The 16,275-nt window shown below is 35.8% G+C and overlaps 2 protein-coding genes across 3 annotated transcripts in view; both read right to left on the bottom strand.

The window, feature by feature from the left end:
* The window catches only part of LOC147521843 (nucleolar-like protein), a 35,759-nt gene extending 28,125 nt beyond the window's left edge, over positions 1-7,634 (bottom strand). Inside the window, exons 1-15 of one of the 2 annotated variants that reach the window (XM_086588873.1) lie at positions 7,356-7,634; positions 7,154-7,288; positions 6,966-7,092; positions 5,823-5,896; positions 5,618-5,677; positions 5,311-5,526; positions 4,828-4,956; positions 3,858-4,550; positions 3,309-3,501; positions 3,020-3,213; positions 2,801-2,905; positions 2,494-2,633; positions 1,350-1,628; positions 916-1,235; positions 48-481 (exon numbers count right to left, since the gene is read on the bottom strand). In XM_086588873.1, the coding sequence (XP_086444999.1) occupies positions 971-1,235; positions 1,350-1,628; positions 2,494-2,633; positions 2,801-2,905; positions 3,020-3,213; positions 3,309-3,501; positions 3,858-4,550; positions 4,828-4,956; positions 5,311-5,526; positions 5,618-5,677; positions 5,823-5,896; positions 6,966-7,092; positions 7,154-7,288; positions 7,356-7,586 (2,841 nt within the window). In that variant the 5' untranslated portion in view covers positions 7,587-7,634 and the 3' untranslated portion in view covers positions 48-481; positions 916-970. Of the gene's footprint in view, positions 1-47; positions 482-915; positions 1,236-1,349; positions 1,629-2,493; positions 2,634-2,800; positions 2,906-3,019; positions 3,214-3,308; positions 3,502-3,857; positions 4,551-4,827; positions 4,957-5,310; positions 5,527-5,617; positions 5,678-5,822; positions 5,897-6,965; positions 7,093-7,153; positions 7,289-7,355 lie in introns of those variants that run through there. The other variant, XM_086588879.1, reaches the window with a different exon arrangement.
* Positions 7,635-8,978: 1,344 nt separating this feature from the next.
* On the bottom strand, positions 8,979-10,665 carry LOC147521847 (uncharacterized). Its single transcript, XM_086588902.1, has 3 exons — positions 10,193-10,665; positions 9,990-10,072; positions 8,979-9,364 (listed from the first exon to the last, which is right to left on the bottom strand). The coding sequence occupies exons 1-3, from the start codon at positions 10,485-10,487 to the stop codon at positions 9,083-9,085; spliced, it is 660 nt and encodes a 219-aa protein (XP_086445028.1). The 5' UTR covers positions 10,488-10,665; the 3' UTR covers positions 8,979-9,082.
* Positions 10,666-16,275: the final 5,610 nt, after the last annotated feature.

The raw sequence follows: 16,275 nt of genomic DNA on the forward strand, positions 1-16,275 counted from the left end.
AAACTATCAGACTGCTAAATTAAAATGTTAAATAAACACCCAAATGCTCAAGCTGAAAACAAACGTTGAAACTCAAAAATCACAAGAATATTTCCGAACCTTTGGAAACGAAAAGCATGAAAATGAAGCTAATAATAATATTTGCACGTTTGAATTTACAACATGGAAACTTAGTGAATTAAGTTGAGCTTCAAAGCACCATAACAAACAACAAAAATAACCTTTCCAAGCAGATAACCCTCATAGCCTTGCCAAGTCTAAGAATGTATAACTTTATGCAACTCAGGAAATAATTAGTAATAGAAGCAGGCTCTTGCATGGAAGTACAACTTCAGCTTTCTTGTCTTCCTTCACTGAATAAACATCGGAAGCACGTTAACTGAGAAACTTGAGCCAACATGTTCAACTCTTCACAGCTGGACTTTAACAAATTTTTTGGTCTCACTCCAAAGTCCAAACAGAGAGGATGATGACACTGTATCTGATAACAGTGAAAACCATATTAGAGAAAAATGGATGAAAAAATTAAATACCTAAATAAGCTGAGCTATTTCCAGGTCATACTTGGAGTGCAGTAGCGCACTAAGCCAAAGTATTCAATCTGTTAAATTCTACAAATTACATATATTCCACTGCTATGTATGTTTGTGAATATTGATATTCAATTACAGCATTCTTCAGGAAAAGGAAATATACCCAAACCAAGCCAGGGAGAATATCTATGAATCAGAAAAATGTAATATGTACATGACTGACCGTTAGCATATGCTGTCAACAAATCAGATAATCCCAAAGTATACGCTAAGTCTTGGTCATAAAACCACAGGCAGAAAATTAAAAATTAGATGATGCAATGGGAAAATATGAAGTCCAAATTACCATTACAAATATATTGAGGCGCTCCATAGTATTTACCTTGAGCTTTGCAAGAAAGGAAGAAAAAGAACCGAGGAGAGCAGGAGAAGTAACACTATCTCCTTCTCTTTTTCCCTTTTCCCAGCTGCCCAGACTTAAATGCATGCTCTTGTTCTTGGAGGAAAGCCCTTGCCTTCCCATATTTTTCAGTTCTTTCCTCTTCAATTAATCGTCTATCCCTTTCTTTAACCTCAAATAAGAACTGATTATCTTTCCGAAGTTCACGAGCTGCCGCTTTAGCTTCCCGATTAATTTGTTTCTGCAACTTCTTCTTCTCGGACCGCTCACGGTCTGGATCATAATCTCTACCCTTTACAAAGCTGCAGGATAGGATATAGTATGAATTATCTGATTGTAAAACGTCATTTCAAGATGCATATATGCCTATTAGTATCAGAAAAAAGGAAAGGATTTTAAGAAAACAGTAAAATTACTTCTCCTCGAATTTTGGATTTAGTAATTTGATTGGCACTGGCTTCTGCTTCCGCATTTGAAGTGGCCGTCGCAGCATGTGGTGCTCCCCAGCTTTTTTTTCTATTAGTTCAGAAACATCTCTTATATTGTCTTGTAAAGCACCGGGAATGTTATCCTGTCTTAGCACCTCACCCAATAAAGTAGAAATTGGTAAAAATATTTCAGGGAAGGAATTGTATCCTTCATATACACTAACAAATCCTCGTAGTGTCTCAATCAGAGACATAAGCATGCCGGCCCTGCAGGTAATGAATACATTAAGCACGCAGTTCAGCCAAGGGAATAATACATCCATTTTTTTACCCTTCAGAAAAATAGAAAAAAAGTTTCAGACAGCCACAAAGAAATATATATATATATATGGGGAGGGATAGTGAGCTGGAATTACACTTCTAAATTAAAACGGGATCCCTCCCCTAATTAAAAAACAGGTTTTTAAAAAACAATTTGCTGAGAAATTAAAACAACGAAAACAGGAATCATGACTTGTTATAAAATTTGATTAAAACAACGAAAACAACAATTTGATTAAACAACAAAAACAGGAATCATGACTTGTTATAAAATTTCTATATGTATATGTATAGTTATGATTGTTGAGCAAGTTTTTAAAAGAGCCGGTGCGTATGCACGGGCCTATTTTCTAGTATACATGTATAGTGAGCTAGTATTAGAGGTATTAATGTAAGAGTACTTCAAGCAACGCCAGAGCCTCAAGAGGGATTGAAGCCAAGTCTGCACCAATATGCATAAATCTTTATCTATTATACCAATCAATGGGAGGACATATTGAAGAATCAAATTTCTTGGACAGAAACATGAATGACTCAGGCTACTCACACAAAAAAATCATAGTGGTCTTTAGATTGGTAAATTTATACTAACAACTAAATTAATAAAGGGTCTACCCACTCCCCCTTCTTTTTCCCCCCAAAAGCATAAATTGGAATTGACCATAAATTCAGCAAGTTGGGCCCGTGACTGGTGCAGCCCTTCAGCGAGAAAATGTCAGTCACACAAACATATAAATCTTGCAAGGTGCCACACCAAGCAATATAACGGAGCAAATAAATAAACATAAATAGCCCACAAAGAACTACATACCTGAAATTATCAGAGCTGAAAAAAGAAGAATCCTCATCCATGCTCATCACCGTCAGAAAATCAAGTGACTGAATGTCAGATACGTGGCCAAGTAACCTCAGCCACGGCTTAAGCACCTTGAGTTCTGAAAGATAGTAGAACTGTTTGACAATAAGAATTAGTAATTTTCTTTTAAATCATCTATAAAACTTCCCATAGAAGGTGGGGGTTCAGTAAGTTGTTAAAATGTGCAGCAAAGAGTGAACTCCTAGTAAATTTGTATTCTCAATGCAAGCAGAAAATTCATTTTGCTTGGGTTAGATCGTACTTGGGAATGCTGAAGTGATCTGGGTTCTGCCTCCAATGTTGACATCAGTAGAGTTCGAAGAAATATGACAACTTCTGGGCAGAACTTCTGGGACTGTCTGGCAACCTGCAGAACAAAGTAGATCAAACACCTTTCATAGCCAGCAACTTTAGCATCTCAATCAAACAAGTGCTGAGGTTGCAAACAAAACAGTAAGACATTTGAAAGAAGTACACATACAGAGAGAACCATGGAGCACAAGAAAGATCCAATGGCAATGTCACGCCCACATGTTATTGGACAACGCATCAGATACTCGCACATCAATAAGACCGCTGGTGTCATGACAACATGACGGAAATCAGAGCACGGGAATATCATGGACCATAGCCTCAAAAGAAATAATGTCTTCATAGAAGGCCAAGAACTCTTCTCTGCAAGATGTCTGTGCATTAATGAAAAAAACTAGTACAAGGAAGTTGCTTTATTTGATCTGGAAATTACTCTTTACAGTTGTAAGTTGGCAAACCTGGATTTTTTATATCCTCACAAAATCGAGCTCTGGTATGATGTATGCGTTGCCGAGCACAAATTGCTGCAAAGTACGGAGTGTCCATGCTCATCTCCATCAATGGTTTAACCAATAAGTTCAAGAGTTTGAAGTTCAAAGGCTTCTTATTCGCAACGACAGCAAAATATTGCAATAGGACACCATAAAACACCTAGAAAAAACAAAAAAAAAAAAAAAAATCATTTCAAGAACACTTGACTTTTCTTTTTAAATGCCAAGCTTGTCACATACTCGAGTGCAACTCTAACTTAGATCCAGGTATGCCAGACTGAAAATTAAGCTTAGTTGAACATCAGGGTGAATTTTAGCATCACAAGCACAGCCCAAAATATGGTTAAACTTCAGAAACTGTGTTCTCACAAAGTCACCCTTGTGTCAAGCAGCCAGCTCCAAATGGCCCCTAACTAGGTCCTCACTGAACTTGTTCTTCAAAAGTAATTAATTACATGAATGGGAAAGTTCAGATCGGATCTATTGACAACCTAGGTCCAGCGGGAGGTAAAATACCTGCATTTTCTTCCTGTTTTCTGCGGCAAGGCTGATTGCATGGTACACCCGAATGCGATTTATTGCCTCAAGCACTTCAGAATCTGATCTGCCTTCAAGCAAAGAGCATAACTCTGATAGGCAGTTTGGAACTTCAATTACAAAGGGGAGGGCGTCATCTCGGCCTTGTGCCTCTTTTCCAATTGCTTTTGGCTTAACAGCACTTAAAGGATCAGCTTTTCTATTCTTAAATTTTTTTGACAAAATCTCTTTTGCCTCTTGCATATCTTTTCCCTTTATCCCCCTCTCATCTTCATCATCATCATCCTCTTCTTCTCCTCTGTCTTCTTCTTCGTCTTCCAAATCGGTATTGAGCCTTTCATCATCGCTTTGTTCCCAGTCCTTCAAGGATATTGTCTTCCCAGGTTCATCATTATCTTCAAGTCCTTCTTCATCATTGCTTGCCTCCCCATCACTTTCTGAATCCTCAGAAGATCCATCCTCTTCATCATCAATGTTGTCAGCATCTCTCTGAAGTATCTCATCGACCCAACCCTTTCTAATTTCTGATTTTTCATCGAAGGAAAAAGAGTCTCCAAGATCATCCCCTGATATAGATCTTAACTTCTTGGCTGACACTTTATTAACATCTTCAGGATCACCATCTTCATCGCTGGAGTCATCATTGCCATGCATTCTTTTCTGTCGTTCCTCCTGAACGACCACAAAGAGTTAAGGTATAAACATACAGATACATGTATTTATCATGGAAATGACATTATTATTCATAACCATCATTCTTGTTATTATTATTGTTGTTATTATTAATTTATTATTATTATTATTATCATTTTTGTTGTTATCATTACGATCATTGTTATCAACATTATTTTTGTCATCAACATCAATACTTTATTTTTCTATGCGATGCTAAAATTATCCAGTTTCCTGTTATGATCTAAACCATCATGGATTTCAGGTTAAAACATGCCTCCAATTGCTCAAGCCGCTCTCTCTCTTCCTGAGCTATCTCTTCAGGAGTCTTTGTCCTGTCAGATGGACGAGCACGCTTTTCCAGTGACATCTGTTTTACATTCTTGTCATAAGAATCGGGTTTATCCTGAAAGAAGAAGGAAAAAGCATACTAATTAGATAAAAGCTTCAATATGAACCGCTTAATCTCATCGAAGTTAGAACATCTTAAGCTATGTAATTAAGTTGACTGAAGCTATAAAAGTATTGGAAAGAGGGGAAATAAAAGGGGTTGGGGTGTAATTATAAAGAATGCTTCTGAGGGGAGTATGAGCCTACACAATAATAAATGCAAGAATAACTTCAGCTAGGTAGCAAAATTAAAGAGTAATTTATTTTCCCTGTGCAACGCAAAGAACTAGGTCAGAGTAGAAAGGTGCGCTAATCACTTGTGAAAATAAGCAATAATGATAATTACACTACTATGAAGATTAATTAATACCTGCTTAGAGGATTCATTTAATGGCGGAAGATTCATTTCAGCCTTCTTAATCAAATTCTCTTTCAAATCGCCTTTGTTCACGAGGGCGTTCAAAGCATTCATTTTGCTTGGTTGAGTCAGTGATAACAACGCTTCAGACTGCAACAAGGACGTGAAGTCCTTGTCCAGTTGTTCCTTCAACTCTTCATTTTCTTCCTTATCCTTTGACTTCTGGGCCTGAAATAAGTATCATATATAACCCAATTAAAGTCATTTGAAATGACAGAGAATGCAAAAGCCAAGAACATACGCACGCAAACCTGTATACCTTGAAATATTTGCTCTTCAGTATAAGTTCCTCCATAACTTCTTTTTTACTTTTATGCCTCTGCAAAGTAAAATTTCAAATAAGAGTATTTTATTAACCATTTCAACCATCACATGATACAGTGAAAGAGAGAACTACACTGGATACATCGAAACAAAAAAGCATTTTTCCTAAAAGAGAAAGAAAAGTTGGATGTATAATGTACCCCTTCACCCAAACCAGTTTCCAGTGGATCATGCATATTACGATCATTAACACGCTTCAAAAGTGCTTGTTCATCTGCAAAGAAGGGAAATAAGTAATCAGTAAGTTTAATAGAAATACAAAGAGAAATATGTCATCTATTCAGATGGCATACAGATGAAATTACCATGCATATAGATACAGTATACGGCTCCATGTTATAGTACAGTAAAAATATACAATAAAAATAGACAGATGGATAGAGAGAGAAAGATAAGGTATTGAATTTTCAAATACTGAATTACTGACGGAATCCATATTCTTGAAGATAAAGTTTGCCAAATGCATAGACACCATATATTCCACCAAACAAGTTGACGAGACTCTCTAAACAGTATGTGGGATACTAATATGTTGTTTTTGATAGACAGGCAAACAACAGAAAACAATTGTTGAGAAATGAAGTGCAGTCAGCTAAGTTTCATTACAAAATCAGATACAATCAGTGTGAAATGCAAATCGCTGTAAATGTTCTGGAACTATACATTATCCCTCTCCCTCTACATTGTCTACATTATTATGTTTGAAGTCATAGTCGACTTAACAGCTCTCTATCCTTTAGCATCCTACCGTCCCACACATATACTAAGCAGTTAGATTGGCGTCTATAGCTGAGTCCTCGTAGCCACTCCTGGACTGAGCTGACTGCCTCAACTAAACCGGCCGATTTAGCCAATTTGAGTCAAAACAAAGTAGTATATTAACTCATTTTAGAAACATTCTTATTTTCTTTTGGTTCAATATCACATATCTAACCGAGGGCAAACAACCCTAACCAGACACAACACCCCAAGTATTGCAGTCAACTTATAAGTTATAGTATGATGTATACTGATAAATAATAACTCGTATACAGATGTTACTTAAAGGGGAGGGAAAATCTCAAGGGAGAATCACCCGATTAATAACCATCAACTAGGCCTAGTCACTCCAAGACCAACTACCAACCAGTTTCCGAATTAACTGTCCACTCTTATAAAAAGTAACACCTAAAACCATTTAATCTATAGTGCAATTGTAATATATATCTAAACTGAGAACCATTTAACATATAACAATTATAAGATTCTAAAAAATTACTGTACTCTCTCTTTTCAATACGTACATTCTGTCCCATCCGCATCTGCATCATCATCCTCGTAATCATCCCTCTCAAAAAAGCCACCGCCAACACCATCAATCTCATCATACTCATCTTCTCCATCAGACAAATTATACTTACTTTTCTTATTCTGTTTCAACAAAACAAAAATTTCAAAAAAAAAAAAAAAAAAAAAAAAGAGACTTACTTACCTGTCGTTGACGCTGCGAACGTAAAATAGCTTTATCAAATTCCCCAAGTGATTCATTTTGTTCCCCAATTCGTTTATCAACAAACACAGAAGATTTCCCACTCTGTTCATATTCCTTCAATAATGTCCCCTTCCTCTGTCATATATAACCAAAACATTATATTTACACCCACTCAAAATCCAGCTCAGAATCACAAACATACCTTTTCAATGCCACGAGAACGAGCTAAGCCAGTACGTTGTTGTTCACCTTTACGTTTCTTACCAATAATATCAAACTTTCTTCTTGACCAAATAGTTTCAAAAGGATTATTACTATCGTTAGAAGTAGATTTAGTTTTCATAGTCATCACATTTGGACCAGATAGTAATTTCTTTGAACTGCTTCTTTTGTTTTTCTTTTTCTTGTTTGATTCTGTTTTTGTCTTGGCCATTGGAATGAAGAAGTGAGAGTTTAAGGTTTTAGGCTCTGTCAAGAAAAAAGACGAAGAAGTGTATGCTAAATATTAGGTTATGGTAGACGGTTGGGCCTTTTACGTATTTTGAGCCCAGAAAGTCCAATGGGCCTTTTGTCTAGCACACTTTCTGTCTTATGGCAGTTATGTGTGTTAAATTTTGTTGTTTGTGCCATAAATTTCCATATTAAGTGTACATACTAATAGACAGACAACATAAATTGTGCCATGTGCCGTATCCTTTTACCACTTCAAAACTATATTTTGCATTGGAATGACAGTAAGACTAGCTATAAGTGCTAAAACAGTGATGTGTTGGATTTGCTCTTAAATTTACACAGCTAGATAGGTTCCACATAGAACCACATGTGTTTTTAGGTCGTTTTTAAAGGAGATTTACACAATGTTTTTTAATAATGAAATCTTTTTTTACAAATATTTAAAACATAAGTGGTGTTAGCTCTCTATTGGTTTAAAACAATGATAATGCAAAATTTAAAGAGTCCTATTTTTTAAGTAGTGGGTAATTATAACTAATTGAGGTTACAAATGTGTAAAACTATTTTCAATTTTAAATAGCCATTTAATCATTTTTACGTTAAAAGTCATTTTATACATTCTCATTATATATTGGTAGAGATTTTTTAGTGATAATTATGTAAATTTACACTAAAAGTGTTTTACACATTCCCATTAGTGATGTTCTACCAATATTACCAATAGGTTGTGTAAATTTACACAGCCACATAGGAGCCACATGTATTTTTAATATAGATTTACGCAATAAATCTAATGGGTACCTAAAAATACACATTCAAGAGTGAACTAATGATTTTTTTTTTTTTTGCAAAATGTGCATAAACAAGTGGCATTGGCTTTCCATTAGTTTAAATAAAGAGAATGCAAAACTTGTGGAGTTCCATTTTTTGAAGTAATGAGTAATTAGAACTAATTGAGTTAAAAAATGTATAAAACTATTTTCATTTTTAAACAATCATTTAAACATTTTTAAGTTAAAAATTATTTTACATAATCGAGTGAGCGGAGCGATCTTGGCAGAAGGGGGGGGGGCTATGCGGACAAAACCAACTTGGTTAGTTTATGTCTATCTGTCTTCAATTTCTCTCTCATTTTTTCTACGCCCCCAATACCCTTTCTCCTTCACCCATCTCTCTCTCTCCCCTGCAGCTCCGCTCACTCCCCACTGCCACGCAGTTTACTAGTTCCATTGGTAGAGATTTTTTTTAGTGAGAATTGTATAAATTTACACCAAAAGTGTTTTATACAATCCCATTGGAGATGTTATTAGTGGAAGAGATGGTACTGCACAGGGAAACAAGCAAAAGAACCACACGTGCGCTCGAGAACAAATTACTTTGAACTTGAATCCACAACGTTATATAACATCAGATTCCAATCTTGCATTATGCTCACGTTTTTCATGATTACATGGACCGGAAAATTACTAATTTTGTTTAAGCCAATTGCCAAAAGTCCTTATGATGCCTAGTAGTAATCAGATATCCTCCAGTTCTACTTTTTTCCCTCACTGCAACTGTCATGCAATTAGCATTTTCTATACAGTACTCAACCACACTGGCGCCGGTCCTGTTTCTCCTCCACATCATCACTGCATGCCACATTATTGAGCGCTTCCTTTGTCCTAGAACCAGTAGCGAAGCTCCTTGTTTATTTACTTCTTCAACTATAATTGGTGCTTTCTCCTTCCCTTCCACCAATGCAATTTCAACTCGCACCTATAAACAAACTCAGAGCATAAGCACATTTGACAATGACTTTTTGACAACAGCTTTAAGAATATAGTATACAGGCCCGTTGTATAAACTCTAAATAAACTCCACCACCAAAAGTGGCTTTATAAGATGAATTGAGGACTGATTTTTGGTGAAAATAGTATTCTCATAATGTAAAATCTCCCTACAAAAAATCAATCTAAACAAAAATGCTTAACCTTGTCAAAAGTTATTTTGATAAAATTTGAAAAGTATGGACCGTTGGATAATTTTATTATAAGCAAATTTTGATTCGTGTAAACATTTTTAAATGTGCTGATTTTTTATAAGAATGATTTGTATTGTGGAGAGAACATTTCCACCAAAATTCAGCTTCTAATTTTTTGTTTTTCAAGGTGGAGTTTTTTTAGAGTTCATATAATATATCATAATCTCAAACCTAACTGTTTATATGTGACCTCATGTGATTAAGTAAAACCACACTTGTTTCTGTAGCTGGCGGTTGACTTTGCTAGCCCATATGATATTCGAGTTTGCATTACAATTTACGCCTAAGTACTTACAATTGCAAAATGCGAAAGAAGGCCGGAATTAGTGCTATAATTAGTTAGCTCAGAGCGTTGCTTACCTCAGGTCTTTTCATAAGACACGTGTTCTTCATTGAATGAAGTTCATATACGCGTCGACTTGTGTTCCGACTAGACTTCTTTCCTGTAATCAAAATAAGAACCTTATAATTGAACATGCGTTCAACTGATCGTTTCAAAGCTGTGTAGAATCTGGGCTGAATCATCTCAATTCAGCTTAGAACATTTTCTAAGAACCACTTACCTTGCTTGGAATTGATGACATAGAGAAGTATAATAGTATCTTGGCTTTGCACACCATGAGAAAGAACCCACTGTAGAGCACATTTAGCTTCAAGGCTAGAATCAACAACAATCATAATTCTTCTTCCAACAACTTCCCCAGGTTCCACCCCATAATCAAGCTGCTTTGTCTGATCACCAATAATGTTACTGAAATCAAATGTAGATTCAACTTGCACAGGCTGAAACCGGACTCGAACGTGACTCGAAACTCGACGTAGTCTAATGCTTGGAGATCTCAAACCAGTTCGACACATCTCTTAAGATGGGTGAGTGTGTAAGTGAGAAACCAAATTTATAGAAAAGAACACAAAAGTAGACACGCATAATTAATATTCTTATCAACGTGGTCTCAACTTCTACTTCTTATTTGAATGTTTTTTGGCATTTTGTCTTTTTTCTTCTCTCTTTGCTCCCAATTTCCCACTGCAAGGTACTTCTTGAGCTGTACAACGTGTTGGCCATGAGAGTTGTAGGCCCGTACAACTATAGTCTAATTGTAACTCGTGGACATCGACACATCGTGCTATCCATATTTCTAACAATGGTGCACGAATGTCACCTTGGGTTATCATATCTCACAAATTGATGTGGAATTATGGATAACTACTTGAATAAAAGTTAATAACAATATTCTAAGGGACCCTATTCTAAACCTTGTTGTACACAATATCAAAAATAAAATTCAAGTGTCTCAACACATATTTTGCATAGCAACTCGATATACTCTATTATACTGATCACTACGCATCACAGTATCCAATCAGACTTCTCTGAGTTCTAGTGACCTGATTCTAATTGAGGTCAAAAAAAAAAAATAAAATAATAATAATAATAATAATAAAAAAACGAGGTCAAACATCAGTAGCCGCGGGAGCTAATCAGCTAAAATGGTGACAGAAGCCAGAACTCAGAACTGCGAGCAACTCCCAATCAAGGGTGCTCAAGTGCTCAACATACACAGATCTAGTTAAAGTTACGTGAATGTTATCATGTCAAATTGGGCTCCAAGGGAAATCAATTAAGTAGTTTAGGAGTTTAATTAGGTATTTAGGTTGCTTGTGAGCACAATTTTGACTAATTCGATCTTGTTAGCTTTAGCCGTCCTATAGATTAGGAGGTAACAAAGAACTCGCCTCATGATTTTCATATGCCATGTGATAAGTTATATGGTGTCGAAAAAATTAAACATTGGCAAATAATTCAAATTGAAAAAATTAAAATTTAACAAGACCTTAGAGCATCATCAATGTGTTGTTATTTTTTATTTTCAATGTGACAGTTGACAATATTTATAACAATTTTCGTCACCAACGCGTTTTCAAATGATCGTTTATATTATAAGAATTGTCAAAACTGAACCAAATTGGTTAAGAAAATAGAAATGGTGTGCACGGGACAATTTGACCCGTCCAAGAGTGGGACGGGACTACTTTAACCGTCCAGAATTGTTTTGTTTTTTTTAATAAAAAATTCAAACGGTTCGATTTTGTACCATTGGGCTTTTGCACTGTTGGGCCTCAACGATTTTAGAAGATTTACAAAAATTGTAATGTTGGGCTTTTGTACTGTTGGGACTGAACATGTACTTGAGTGGTATTAGATTATGTTTTAGCGTACTAATTTATTTAAATTTTATGTTGTAATCTGTTTTCATTGTTTACGTGTATATTTTTCTTTAAATAAAATTGTATTTTGTTTTAATGAAAGTATATTTTATTGAAAAAATGTGTTTGTTTATAAGTTGAAATTAAAAACAAATCAATTCAACTAGAAATGAAAAACATTACAACTTAATTTGAAATAAAAACACAAAACATCTTATAAAATTCTACGGAAGTAAAAACACATGCAAAACAATTAAAGACAATACACTAGGGAATTAAACAAAACACAGATATTACATATTCTACACTTAAATTATAAAATGTACGACTTGTTTCTCCACCACACATTGAAGAATTGCATTGATCGCACAAGCTACACTTAGGGCAGAAATCTACTGCTTCCTTGCAAAAATGGCATACAGGTATGTCAACCTTTTTTGAATGATAGATGTTGATATTTGAGGGACAATCATCAACATCACACTTTAGAAGTTTGTCTTCCAATGTTCCATCATCATTGATAGCTATGACCACTATCATCATGTCGTTGCATTCAGGGTTTGTGCATTTGATGTTAATGTATGGACATGAAGTAGCGTAATGACCAACTTCCTTACACCACTAACAAATCTCAGGTGTAAAAATATGGACAATATTTGATCCCCCCATATTGGTAGTTGAAGTTGAGATAGAAATTGAAGTTGAGAAAGATTAGAGAATGAAAATGACTTTGAATATATATGCAAAGGCCCAACGGATAGAAATATATCCGTTATAAATAAATTTCAACGGATAGAAATATATCCGTTGGGAATAAATGCCAACGGATATAAATTGACCCCCCTTGGGAATAATGCCAACGGATATAAATTGATCCCCCTTGGGAATAATGCCAACGGATATAAATTGATCCCCCTTAGGAATAATACCAACGGATATAAATTGATTGGAGGAATAATAAATTGAGGCCCATGGGCTTATTAGTCACGTTCACATGGGCTTGATTGTTCACATGAGAATTTCTTTGTCTACATAATAAAAAGCATGTATAGATTCTAAGTAATAATTAACGTAATGTCTTGAATTTAAATTAACGTAATGTAATAATTAATTTAATGCATAAAAAAAATTAGACATAGCCTCCTTTGTTTAATCAACATAATTCATATACCTAAACCTGTTAAGATTCTCAAAAACCTGTTCAAACCCTAAAAAACGACAACAACCAACAACCAACAACCAACAACAACAACAATGACATCACTAAATTATTACAAAATAGTACAATATAACACTATGGAGCACTGCCCTGACTACTCTGGCCACTCCCTCTTCGTTTTCGCCCTCTCTTATTAGGAGCACTGTTTTGTTGCATGATATCAGTAGCAATTCTCTGAAACATCAACACAATGCAATTAAAATCTAAAATTGAATATATATATAAAAAAATGAAAATATAAAACATATAATAAAATTACCAAGGCTTCCAATTCGTTTGTCATCTCAAATTCATCCCATCCCACCGTTTGCTCTTTGCGTTTGTTCTTCATCTAAATAGTCATAATACTGTTGAGTGTGCTCAATTAAACTAGCTCGAAACCCCTGGTTGATTTGCTTTTCATCTGATAATTGAGCATACACTGTTTCCTGCATTGTGTCAATATTGTATATAAGTTAAATATACATAGTGTGTTTAAATTAACATAATGAAATATAAATATACCTCATTAAACTGTTGACGCTCAAGTACAAGCACCGAACGCTCCAAGTGCAATGTGATCTCCATTCCCTGAGAACTAACAACGCGGTATGACCATGGGTCATATGGATCACTAGGTGGGGGTGTATAACCATGATATACTCCAGATGTTCTTGTGGAACTTGCAGGTTCTGGGAATTGGACGCCTCGCCTAAAACTCGACTAGTTCGCGACATCCATGTTTGCACCTCTATACAGTGGACCCGCAGATAGGCTTCCCTTAGAAACTTTCTGCCAATAAGTCTCATAATCAAGACTGGAGTTCACATCAACATAATCTGTAAAACACGGCTACACACTCTCAACGCGATACCGTTCAATCAAATTCTTTGAAACATCCATGGCACGCATATATGTGGGTGGGGGAGCAGGAATATATATATATCCAATGGTTTGCATAGTCACCCTATCTCCAAGGAACCAAGCACGTATATCAGGGGCTTGCAATATGAATCTTTTTAACGACATTAGAGTACTATGCTGACAGATATGCATATTCTCAAATTGAGAACCTTGCCACGGACTCCAAACAGTAGATTTCATATTTTTCGTCTCTATTTGGATCCTAGCAGCTTGAAGATCATTATGGACCTCATCATTTAATCTAGCATGACCAAAAATAGCCCATTCCTGTGGGCGAGGCCATAAGTCCTTATCCTAATCCTCTTTCAGTATAGGGTTTAAGCAAGCCAAATACTCATACCACCAAGATCTTGAAATAATCAAATGAAAGTGTATCTTAATTAATTTAAATTATATAATATTTAACTAACAAAATAAAAAGCTTATATCTTAAAAGTTAAATCCTGTTGAATTATCTGTAGTATCCAAGTAATTCCGTTGCATTGCTTCCCCATTTGATTTGTTTGTACAAACAAATCAAGCCCTATATATAAATGTGCCATGAAAGCACCACCCCAATCAAAATCTTCCAAGCTATCAAGGTCTACCAAATACGCTAACCAACCAGCCCGAACCCCAGATTTTCCTGTTGTAAAACCAACTTGGCCCAAAAAATATAACAAAAAAATCCTGATAAACTCATCCTCCTCTGCAGAGTTTGGGTCCAAATATAGGGCGTCAACTTCATGTTTTAAACAATATTCAATATCCAATCGGTGCATGAATTTTTTTCTGATGTGCAAGTTCAAAATGTATCTGCCATCCATATTCCCTGGAACAAGTCTACCTTCAAAATCAAACAACAAAGGCAGTAGAGTCTTCAACCTTTTAAAATCATCTTTGATACTTGAATCAAACAAAACTAGCTTCTTCTTGCCCACACTTAAACCCGTTAGCATTGTAAAGTCAAGTGGTGTGATACCAATCTCACCACATGGAAGGTGAAAAGTGTGCGTGGTGTGCCACCATCGTTCCGCCAATGCAAATATCAGTGGACGATCAGTCCGAATGCTCGTACACGATATCAATGGACCAAAAGGTGTTCCCAAAATTCGAGCTCTTACTTGCTCCATTTCCTCCCCTCTTTCCACTAGATGACTCCAGAAGTCTTTAATACTCGGCATTGCACATCTCCATCTCGTCGAATTCATTTTCTACACGTTGAGGCATTTAATCAAACAGTTAGTATACGTTAAATTCTAAACACGATTTTCAATCAAAATCAATTGAATAACGTTCATAAACTCATACTTACTCCGTCAGTGTTATATAAACATGAAACATGCTTGTCTGGATCGGGAGCCAACGTCAGATGATCAACAATACTCAATCTCCGTGGAAAATTGAAATCATTTTCCGGTACGAGTTCACTCTCATTTTTCTGAGGATTTGAACTCCCCGAGCCACGCATAATAGTCTTCTTACGTCCAGCTCGACGACGTTGATCCATTGCAAAAAACCGAAACAAATTTGGTTGAAAATCGAATTTTTATTGGGTGATTGAAGGTTTGGATTTTGAGTTATGTTTGCTGAGTTCTTGCGGGGCAAATGTTACTGGAACATTGTCTGCGCGTTTTTAAATAAAATGGGTCAATAGGGTGGACGGGACAACTACTCCCGTTTTAAAAAAATTTGGATTTGCACGGGACAACTTGACCCGTTCAAATTTTTTTAGCAAAATTTACCCAAACCGCACTGTTTCATCCCTTCCTTTTAGAAATTTTTCGCTCCCAAAAATGATGATGTGTCACAACGCAAAATAACAACGCGTTGATGATGCTCTTAGGCACGACAAGTAGTTCTAGTAACTCATCCGAGTTGCATATTCGACGTTGTTGTTCCAACTCCCAACCACAATAATATTGGTTCGATCTAGCATATCTCATTACCTTCTGGATCTCAAGTCTCAACGGTGACATGAGCATGAAAGGTCATAACTTGAATCAACAGTATGGTAAGTAGAAGAAAACATATTTAATGTTGTGTTTTGTTAATTCCCTGGGAAAAAAAAACCCACCCCATTGATCTAGTGGCAACGGCTGTGGCCAGTTGGTCACGTGATCAATTCATTGTAGATGGAAATATATAGAGGCAGGCTACGTCGACATACATAAATGACATACGGAAATGACTAATGACCTATAGCTTTCTAGTAGGAGTTTAACATTCTTGTGGATAATACACTTATGGTGGGAGTTTTAACATCTTCAAACGAAACACCAATTTCTGGTTTGATTTTAATATTTTTTGAGCTAAGAAACACGAGCGGATGGATCA

Source organism: Coptis chinensis, chromosome 1 (genome assembly GCF_015680905.1).
Source record: "Coptis chinensis isolate HL-2020 chromosome 1, ASM1568090v1, whole genome shotgun sequence".
NCBI lineage: Eukaryota > Viridiplantae > Streptophyta > Magnoliopsida > Ranunculales > Ranunculaceae > Coptis > Coptis chinensis.